Source organism: Pteropus alecto, unplaced genomic scaffold (genome assembly GCF_000325575.1).
Source record: "Pteropus alecto unplaced genomic scaffold, ASM32557v1 scaffold185, whole genome shotgun sequence".
In the NCBI taxonomy this organism is placed as follows: domain Eukaryota; kingdom Metazoa; phylum Chordata; class Mammalia; order Chiroptera; family Pteropodidae; genus Pteropus; species Pteropus alecto.
In genome coordinates this window covers 572365-583493 of record NW_006438088.1, presented here as the reverse complement: position 1 = coordinate 583493, position 11129 = coordinate 572365, and the positions used below count along the sequence as shown (strand labels likewise).

Sequence of the window (11129 nt, the reverse complement as noted above, 5' to 3'; positions counted from 1 at the left end):
TGGTGTTGATGATGATGATGATGGTGGTGGTGGTGATGATGGTGATGATGATGATAATGATGATGATGATGGTGGTGGTGGTGGTGGTGATGTCCCATTCACTGTTTATAATTCTTATGTCTGGTACAGAAAATTTTTCAATATATATTTGCAGGAAAAGGGAAGGAAGCTGACATTGGACACGCAAATAAGGCCTAATTGAAGCCTTAATTTTGACACAAAGCACATGCTCTCTACCTTTAGGAAACCCAGAATTTCAAAACCTTTAAAACAGAAGCATAAAACTCAAATTTCTATAGCAGCCAGACAGGTAATATAACAGAATGAACTGGCATTTAGAATCTGAGACAAGTGGAGAGAACTGGCCTCTCTCAGGGAGCAGCTATACTCAGCTCCAGAAGAAAAGTGCCTCACTTTGAGAGAAGCCAGAAATCCAGATTTCCATGTGAAATAGACCAAGTCTTACAACAACTAAGTCAATTTCTAAAAAAAAAAATACCCTATGGGCCAAATAACACACAGTCTGCCAGTCAGATCTCAGGCTGCCTTCTTGCCATCTCTGCCTTAATGGACGGGCTCTGTATTTGTCTTTTCCTTTTGAAATATTCACCAGTGGACATAAGAGACATGAGCCCCTTGAAGTCATCTCACAGTTTCTGCTAATTTCCAAAGATACTCATGGGGTTAGGTCTTTACTTCTTGATGGTTACATTCTAAGGTATTTGCTCACCTATTGAGGGCTACTTCACTTCCTAAAGGATGCTAATAATAAGTATTGATTTTTAAAGTACGATTGTTTTGTGGCTGAAATAACAACGGTCTCCCAAAAAACCCTAACCACTTCCTCTAGAACTGCTATTACGGCAATCTGGAGAGAGACTGATTCCACAGTTCGTGTAATTTTGTTTTGTTTGGAGGGAAAGTCTGGCATTTTACGAAAATACTTAGCAATAGAATGACTTTTCCATAGAACTTATTATTGTACAGCAAGACACATAACCATATGTCTTTGAAATGTGATTTAAAAAATTCTTTACTAATGCTACAAGCCAAAGTGCCCTCTAGTCTTTCCATATGAAGGTGATAATTTTCTACAGGCTCACGAAAGTTTACTAGTTATGACCCAACACTTAGTGATCGGAAACCTCAATACCAAAGCAAATCCGGGCTCAAATTCCAGCTCTGTCACTTAACTTACTAGCTGTGTGTGTGTGACCTTGGGTAAGTCTTTGAACCTTCCAGAGCTTTTATTTCCTCATCTGCAAAAGAGGGGTCATGACACCTCACAGGGTTATTTGGAATATTAAATAACATTCAGTGGGTATAATCCAAGCCCGTAAGTGTTCGCCATCAACGTTGGTTGAATCTGAATCTCTGCTTCTCCTGTCACAAAATAGCATTCCTATTTCTGACGATGACATAACCCTCTGGTAATATCATTAACTTTCCTATTAAATTTTTCAGCTCTGGGAAAAACAAAATGACAAAAAAGCTGTCATCATTTCATATAAGCTTTTGGTTTTGTGTCCACAGAGGTACGAACACGAAAGGGTAGAGGGTTAGGTGATACCTCTCAGAGAGTAAGGGAGAAGGGAGGAAGGCTAGATCAGAGCCCTGGGAGGCACTGGCATTAAACGGACAGGCAGGGGAAGAGGACTGGGGGCTGAAGGAGAAAAATCAGACTAGAACAACCAGGGAAATGCTATTTTAGACACCACAGGAAGACAGGGTTTCGAGATGGAGCCAACGGTGTGTAAGGTCATGCTAAGCAGCGATGGAAGCCCTGAGAAATGTCCACTGAATTATCAATAAGGGAGCAAGAGTAATTTGAACAGAGCATTGAAGGAACATAAACCGGGTTTCGATGGGTTCGGTCATGCGCATAAGTTGAAATTTTGGCGGTAACAAATTCAGACAACTCTTTAAGACGTTTGGCTGTGATGGAGAGGAGGAAAAGAAGATGAAAGAGGAGGGAGACGTGGAGACAAGGGTTTTATTTAAGAATGGAGAGACTTGAGCACATGTGAACTTTAGTGGAAAAGAGCCAGTTGAGGAGAGGTTGGCAATGAAGAAGAGAGAAAGTGGAGTGACAGGGAGACAGACAGAGAGAAAAGAGATAGATGGATGAAGCGAGAGCCGGATATTATTGCAAAATTGGAGCTTAGTGAAAAATTAGCTCTCATAAGAATCCTCTGAACTAGCTGTCACTGCTCTAAGCCCCGGATTTAGACCGGGGCTAAGAAGCGTAAAGAGGACAGAGGTCATTGAAATACAGCTGAGGATCTGTTGCTATCTGAAAAAAGGATCTTTCAGAACTTTGTCTTGTTGCCACAAATGAAAATTTTTTTTCTTTTCTCTTACCTTAAATGTCTGTTCTCTCTGTAGAGTTTTCTAGCACAGAACTCAAGTTTCCTAGGGGTTGTTCTGACGAGTACTACCAAGTAGCCAAAACACTTTCATCAACATAGTGAGGTGATGTGTAATTAAAATTTGGTTGGAAAGGCCACTTGGGATCTTACCGAATATAAATCTTATTAGAGATCCCTCATTACCTTATAAAGTTGGATAACATAAGTCAGCGTAAGGCGATCCAAGTGGGGTCAAGCAGAAATCACGTGATGGAGAACACTAGGAAGTTCAGACATTGGTCATGGCAAGAAGGCTGACTTTTCCCAAACATCTAGATCTCGGGTCAATTTCTGACTGGGTTTCTGAATAATGTTTCCAACTAGAGACACATAATTACAAGTTCAAGCTAAATAATCACCCAATGAAAGCTTTCCTGGAACAGAGTAACTCTCCAAATCATGATTGTGTTGGTTTCCATCACTGATTCTATGGATATTGACTTTATGATTAGACTCAGAGATGGTCTAATCCAATTTTCCTTTCTAAATCAACCTTTTTATTCCTTCAAATTATAAGCACAGTAGCCATTCCCTCTAAAATTCTTGCTTGTTTCCTACAAAATCTACTACAAGTCTGGGCTCCTCGGTCAAAGCTAGGCATAGTAGGCTCTAGGCCCAGCTCCATCACGCTCCATTGCTTATAGAGAACTATGTGAGGAACAATGGTAAGTTTGCTGACCTTTCTGCAACTAGATGCAACACAGCTAAAACGCAGTAACTGATTATCATGCAGACCTTCCTGCCTCTGCCTCTTTCCAGCTGCATGACCTTGAACAAGTCAGGAGTCTTGCTCAGCCTCAGCTTCTTCATCTATAACATGACTTTTCCATTGAGGGGTTGTTGTGAGAATTAAATAAAATTGTGTGTGTAAGTGCTTAGTTTAATGTTTAGTACATATTAGTCCTCACTAAATGTAGCTGTTACTATAAAAATACACCACAAGGACTCAGGCTCAGCTGGGACCATTACCATCTCTTGGCAAATCAGTTAACTAATGTTGTAAATATATCCTGTTTTCCCTTGTGCTTTAATGACATGTTATCACTTTTGTTGATTACCTGCTCTGCTCACCCATCAACTCTCCCATCCCTGGCCATTGAGAAAAATTGACAGGGAAGGAGTTTTCTTGTGATGAGCTAAGAGTAACTTTGTAGCAATTGACCCAGTTACCTAATCATAATCACAGAGGGAAATGTATAAATTCATTATGCTATCATTTTTTTTAAATCTTCCTCAAATTTTCCTGGTTTGATAACCCTTTACAACAAGTCAACTCAATCCATTATGTAGACCAACATTTTGCATCCAAATTATAGACTCATCTAGGAAGTTACCTTGCTCTAGGTTAAAAATTCAATGAATGCCTTTTTTTTTTTTTTTTGGACAGTTTTGTGGTCAGTATTACACTTGCTGCACATTATTTTTAGTAAAATGGTGTTTCAACCGTAAAGAGCTTTGATGCATGAAAGCAGATCCCAAGTTACTTCTTTACAAAGATCTAGGATCCCCTAGGCTTACTCCTTTGAGTCTTTCTCCAAAGCAAGCCTCTGTTGAAGTTCCAGGCACCGCTAAGCCCCTCCCCTTTCATGAAATATAAATCAAGTACTCCCTCCCCTCTTTGATGTTGCAATGTTTATGACTACACACCTGACCAGCAAATAAAGTACTAACTCCAGTATTTCTCAATTACGCTGGGGACTAATAATTATTAGAATAAGTAAGATACACGAAAGATTGTTGAAGGAAATGCAATTTATTGATTTCTCCAAATCAAGGATTCTTAACAGATCTGTAAAACCCTAAGATGTTCATATGTGGGCTTCCAGAGGTCCATAGACCCTCCCGTCTCCCTGAGCATGAGCTTTAGTCAGGTTTCAGAAGGGTTAAGAACCTCTCCTCTGAACTTTCTGTAGTGCGTTCCCTGATCAAACCAGAGTAGAGTACCTGGACCTTACCATTTTTCTCTGTTACCCATGAAACTCATGGCTGAATTTACTCTAAGGATGTTATTTAAATGTTGCTAATTCTGTTATAGTTTTCTTTCTTATGAAAATTTATAGAAGATATTTCTCTATGGTTTTATAAGTAGGAATAGATGTAGATTATTTTAAATGAAGAGCGATATATAATGTTAAAATCTTTGTTGGCTGCTAGAAAGTTTAAAGCCAAGCTCTCGACCTACCTGCTGCGTAAGTAGTTAGAACTTTACAATATGCATTTTGTGTTACTCGATATTGGGGTGTGGGGGGCTAATAAATAACACCCATTTCCCCTTGCCTGGGTTCTAAACTAATTGAGAAATAGACACTGGAGACGGATAGATAGAGATCCAAATGTCAGCTTTCTTACCAACTAAGCTAGGTAGGAGAATGCAGCTCATGTGTGAAGAGAAATGGACTGATAATATCCCATCCTGAGTTAGACGAACTTACCTGCTGAGTCACAGGCATGGTTGGATGGCCTCATCCTCCTGTGCAGGAGGATGTGAACTCTCTGCAGACTGGAGCACTCTCCCCAGAGGGGTTAGCATCTCAACCCCTTATCCCAAATGCACATCAGAAAAAGCCCTCTGGCCCTCATACCTGGCATGCCTTCCTGAAGGAGAGGCTGGGGCAAGAGGCAGAAACACTATTCTAGGAGATCCTTCCACATAAGGTGGGGAAAATTACCCCAACACAGAACTGTCTCCTCTTTTCTTTCCTACCTTTATTCACCCTTTGGCAAGTTTTTTGAACTATTTAGGTAATTGCAACATATATATTTTTGTAAAGTTATTTACATTCTTTTTGGAATGGGTTGGGTCAAATTGTTTAACTAAAAAATTTATTTTAAAATCACAGTATCCTAATTTTTTTTGTATGAGAAAATAAAACCCCCACATGATTTAGAGTGCTCCAAGAGAGATTGTAGAAATCTGCAAATGAGTAAATTATTTTTCTCATACCTCTCAATGTTTAACTTAAAACTTTGTGTGCCTTGTCTGTCTTTAATATGATATTTTTAAATTCTGTGTTTTAAAAACACAAAGAGGATATCTATATTTAAAGTCTATAAACATGTCTTGCCTCAGGTTAGCTATAGTTAATATTTGCAAAGAGAACAGACATTATAAAATGTTCTATCATAAACTTATTTTAGAAGAGACTATGCCAAGTTCTTTAACAAAAATTTTAGAACTGATATATCCAAATGTGTATTATGCCTTTTAAGAGACTTCATTTGAAAAGCAATACCCTTATTTCAATGAGGCCATTACTACTCAGAGAACTTTTTAAAATTCCTTCTTTAGACTGGCTTTTGGAAGTTTCACAGAGTACCTTATATACCCTCAAAAATGACAAATGTTTGTCCTGTTGCATGAATCTGATTTTGGAAGCAGCCATTTGGAACCCTATCTATAAATATTGTACCTATTCAAATTTGGTGACAAAAGTTTTAAATAAAAATGATAAAAACGTCATGGCAAATCTTCATGATGTTGAGTTTTAAAATGGTTTCTTAAATATAACACCAAAGTATAAGGAACAAAAGAAAAAGTAAATAAATTGGTCTTTAGTAAAATTAAAAATTTTCGTGCATCTAAGAAAACTATCAACAGAGTAAAAAACAGACAGCCTACAGAATGGAAGAAAAACTCACTAATTATATACCTGATATATGCAGAATATTCAAAATACGTAAAGAACACTCACAGCTTAACAACAAAAATTTAAACAATCCAATTCAAAAATAGGCAAAGGACTTGAATAGACATTTTTCCAAAAAATATACACATGGCCAACAAGCATATGAAAACATGCTCTACATCATTAGTCACTAATGAAAGGAAAGTCAAAACCACAATGAAGATACCACTTTACACTTACTAGAATGGCTATAAATTATTTTGAAAATAGAAAAGAACAATTGAACAAGAGGATTTGGACAAACTGAAACCTTCATACATTGCTGATAGGAATATAAAGTGGTTCACCACTGAAGAAAAAAGTTTGGTAGTTCCTGAAAATGTTAAACGCATAATTACCATATGAGCCAGCAATTCCACTCCTGGGTATAGTATACCCAAAAGAATTCAAAATAGGGACTCAAACAAATACACACGAATATAGCAGCGCTCTTTACCATAGCCAAAAGGTTGAAAAGACCCAAGGGTCCATCAATGGCTACATGAATAAACAAATTGTGGTATATCCATACAATGGACTATTATTCAGCAAAAGGAATGGAGTACTGACACACGCAACAACATGGATAAATCTTGAAAACATTATGCTAGGTGAGAAAAGCCAAACACAAAAAAGGGCAAATATTCTAAGATTCTACTCATATGAGGTACCTAGAATAGGCAAATTCATAGACGGAATGTGTCCCGGGAAAAAGTGGTTGAAGGAGGAGGGGTAGAGGGAGTTATTGTTTAATGGGTAGAGAGTTTCTGTGTGGAGTGATGAAGGAATTGTGGAAATAGTGGTGACAGTTGCATCGTATTTGACTGTAATTAATGCCACCAATACGTACACTTTAAAATGATTAAAATTTCGTCGTGTAAATATATAATGTATATATATAACATTTCGATGTTATTAAGCATTAGTATAAAAGTAAACAGATGTTAGTTATATATTTTACAAGAAAAATACCATTTATAATTTACTACAGTTAAAATTGTATTTAAAGAATCTAATAGTCCTTCATTTTTCTCACCAAATGCCTTGCTGGAATGAAAAATGCAAATGGATTTTGTGTCAAACTATCAATAATAGATGTCAATATTTTAAAATAAAAACAAGATGATCAGAAAGTGGCGAAGCAACTTTTTCTGTGCTTCCTTCGGAAAGTAAAGCCCTTTAAGGTGTGTAACAGAAAATAAAAGATGAAAAATGGGTAGATTTTGCTGTACAAAAGAAAGTATAACTTATAGTTAACAACCGAATTGTGGTCAAATTGCATAGTTCACATCCCATGAAAAGGATGTTAGTTGGTTCATGTTTAATCAACTCATGTTGATATTAACACCTAGAATATGATGAAATCTTTCCAACAATATTTGGAAAGATTTCACCATGTTCTAGGTGTTAATATCAACATGAGTTGATATTTTCCCTTCTAGTCCTTGACTGTTGAATTCCTTTCTTGAGGAGCTGCCAGTGTGATGTGGGTTATAATCCGGCCTCACCATTATTTCTTTAAAGCTAAAGCCTAACAGACGATGGCTCATGTGCACCCCAATTCTTTTTCAGAGCATAGAAAACTTGGAAACATGACTGTGACCGTGAGGAAGACCGTCCCCTCCCCCGAGGCCGTGCAGATTCTCTACCAGCGAATGAGATACGAGTACGATTTCTACCACTACGTCAAGGAGCAGTTCCACCTGCTGAAGCGCAAGTTCGGACTGAAGTCTCGCATCAGCAAGACCTCGCTGAGACCCCAGTTCTTCATTCCCACGCCACTGGAAACAGAGGAGCCCATCGATGATGATGAACAGGATGACGAGAAGTGGCTCGAAGATATTTATAAGAGGTGATGCCAGCACGGCGTTGACTCCGATGGCTTTATCTCCCTTTTCCAGAAAGTTTTTTGTTTGGGGAAGAAAAATCCTGAAGGGACTAAATTAATGCTCGGCTGCATTAAAAAGAACAAAACATTCCCACAGGTTGGGGTCGTTGGGAAATGCCCGGTTTTGCGGGTTTTATTTGTTTAATTTTATTCTGTGTTTTCCTGGTTCCTTGGGTCCTTCCTAGGTACACTAGATGACTCCATCACAAGGCATCTCATCATAAAAGAGCTGTTTTCTCCCAGTATAATGAGAGAAGGTGGGGAGAAATATAGCCTGTGGGCCAATAAGTTATCATTTGTAAAATGACTTGTAAAAATATTACCTCAGTGGTAGGAAACATCCAGACTCGTATATTTCAGTAGAAATACAAAACCACTTCAGACACCAAGGTATCTACTCCAGAAGGATCTAAGAGGAGAAGGTAAGCAGATAAGGACATCAAAAGGGAGGATGTCCCAGGACAAGTGGTTTCTACCCACTTGGGTAGAAGTCTGCCTCTGGTCCATCTCAGGGGACACTTTCACCAAGAGCAGCATACTTATTATCTCTGAAAGAGCAAGTCAGCTTGTGCCACACCCCAACCAGTCCAGAGCCCTATCTTTCAAGGTCAAAGTGCATGGAGAGCTCCATCGAGACATTCCAAATACCATTCTGACAGATTTCAAAGTCACGTGGCAGGAAAAAGAATTTGTTTGCTGTGTAAGGAAGAGCTTGCCGATCAGCTCCGGAGGTCACGTGGCATAGGAAAATGGCATGGTCATGTCCTTTGCACCCCATATGAAACACTTCTTTCCCCAGCATTGCTTTAACTGATAACCCAATTTGGCTCTGACTTTGACCTATGGCAGAAGTTCTAATCCTGACCACAGACAATGCATAATCCATCAGGCACATCCCTGGCCAGTTGGGTCCCATAGTACCTAGTATGTTTCACCTTCTAGTCCCTTAAGGCGTACCTGTTTTTGGTGAGAAGAGGTACTGAGTTCTGTGCAGGCAGCAGTGAAACTATAGTCCCTTTTCTTATGGAAGTGGCTCACTCCTGAGAACCCTTTCTAGGACATCAAGAAGAGAAGCAAGAGCATCTGGGTAAGAGATTGCTTGACCAGCTCTATGATTGGTGTCTGCCTTCCAAGTGATCTGAGTAGATGTTGGTCAGTGTCATATCTCCAAAATATTCCCTCTCCATTCCATTCCCATCACCTGCCATCTATCCATGATGCCTTGGTTCAATCATTAGAAACCTGTTGCTTTGGATTCTGAAATGTTTTCATCTTTAACCGCCCCTCCTCCTCCAAAAATACATATACTCTTGAGTGGATAATGTACAGCCAACTGAGAAGCATAGGCGCAGGTGGTGGTGGCCGGCAGGATACATGCAACAAATTTCGTCTCCTTCATGTGCATTTCAGAGCACTGTCAAAGTGTGAGTTGGGAATACTTAATAGTAAATAAGACTCTAACTTTACGCGAGCTACACACCTTCTACTTTTCAGAAACCAACAAGTCTCTAGAATGTTTTTCTTCATTCACTAAAATTGGACAGTAGCCAAGATATAAAGCGAGTCATTTGGAACCTGTCAAGTGTGCATTAAGCTACTTTATCATGAGATGTATTAAGAAGCTTCCATCCCGCAGGAGTCCAATGAAGGCTGGGACCACAGAGGCACAAAGTCCAGCATTTGGCCACTTGTTAGCCTCCTTTCTGCTTCGGAAAACTAGGGCAAGGAAATAATTAAGGGAAATATTCTTAGGAGAGGAAATATCTTTTGTTCTGTTCAGAGACAGGGCCCTACTATTAGACACGCTTTAAAAAGCAACCCAGAAAATAGCTATCATATTCAAAATAAAGACAAGAACTGCCGTCTGGTACATTGTAAGCCATTTCTATGAAATTGCATATAAAGAATGATAATTAGTTTACACACTGTGCAATCTCACTATCTGGAAATAAAGTTGGGCTGGCTAAGAGTTCTCTGCAATTGTCGGAACACCCAGACAATTGGTCATTTTAAAAAATGTATCTCTTAGTGCAGGTTCACATGAGCACTTCTACCTGTGTGTTCAAAGGCATTTTTGTCAGTAGTGATCATTATAACATCACAACAAAAGATGCTGACTGATTGACTTGCAGGTTCTTCATGTTATTTTGTCCTAATAAACAGCCTCTAGGTCCTGAAAGTCAAAGCACTTCATCAGTATATTCGGCGCACATGACAACATTTCTTTGGCCCTGAGCCCGACACAGTTTGTAGTTCATGAAATATATTGTACATTTTACATAGTTTAATTTAAAAAAAAAATACATTTTAAGCTGGTTGATCTTTGACTGCCTTATTTATTATAACCTTTCAGCACATTCCAAGGTTTTAGTTACTCAGGAAGGAGTTAATTAAAATGATTTTATTTTGGTCTGATGGATGTTTTTTAAAAGGAAAATTATTATTATGAACCTTCAGCCTACTTTCCTTGAGTGCCGTAAAAGTGCTTGTAAATCTTTTTTTTTTTTTTAAGAAGAAAGAAAAAAATGGTGTTTGACATTGATGGAAACTGAAAAATATATATAGAACTGAAACATGAGCTTAGCTAAAATAAAAGCAATCTGTGTTTGAGATGAAGTGTTTCTTAACTTATTCATTACCCATGTAAATAAATGAATATAAATAAGTCGACATTTTTTTTCGTTCTGTTGATACCTGGAATAAGAGTGCCTGCAGTTCCTCACAGGGCCCCTCCGCCCCCATAACTGACCAAGCTTTTTGCCTCAAGATGTGATTTTTGGAAAGATGTAGTTTTAAAACTCTATAAACTCTCATAATTAGACAACATCAAAAAACTGGCTGAAAAAAATGAGCTAGTTATTCATTCATCTAATTGTGTATACAACACACTCAACAGTTGCTGACTTTACTGCTATGCCCACCGCTGGTTTGGCGCTTCACCGGAGCCATCAGCCTCTGATAGCAGGACCTAGGCAGCCAGTCTGCAGTGACAGAGGAAAGCAAGGATGTGCCACGACGCATCTTAGTGTATACGCTGATCTTTTTCTCAGACACGTAAAGTTTCAAGAGCTGGATGATTCTAACCTCCCAAGGGAGCAGTTTCGATCCAGAAATGCTGTCTCTGGGAAATTTCACTGCTACATCAATTGAAACTTACAGGGAGAGAGA

At 38.6% G+C, this 11129-nt stretch overlaps 1 protein-coding gene across 2 annotated transcripts in view; it reads left to right on the top strand.

Moving 5' to 3' along the window:
- Positions 1 to 10470, top strand: part of UST (uronyl 2-sulfotransferase) — a 257699-nt gene extending 247229 nt beyond the window's left edge. For both annotated transcript variants that reach the window (XM_015592149.2, XM_006915336.3), the window contains one exon: positions 7646 to 10470. In XM_015592149.2, coding sequence (XP_015447635.1) covers positions 7646 to 7929 — 284 coding nt within the window. In that variant the 3' untranslated portion in view covers positions 7930 to 10470. The remainder of the gene's footprint in view (positions 1 to 7645) is intronic.
- Positions 10471 to 11129: the final 659 nt, after the last annotated feature.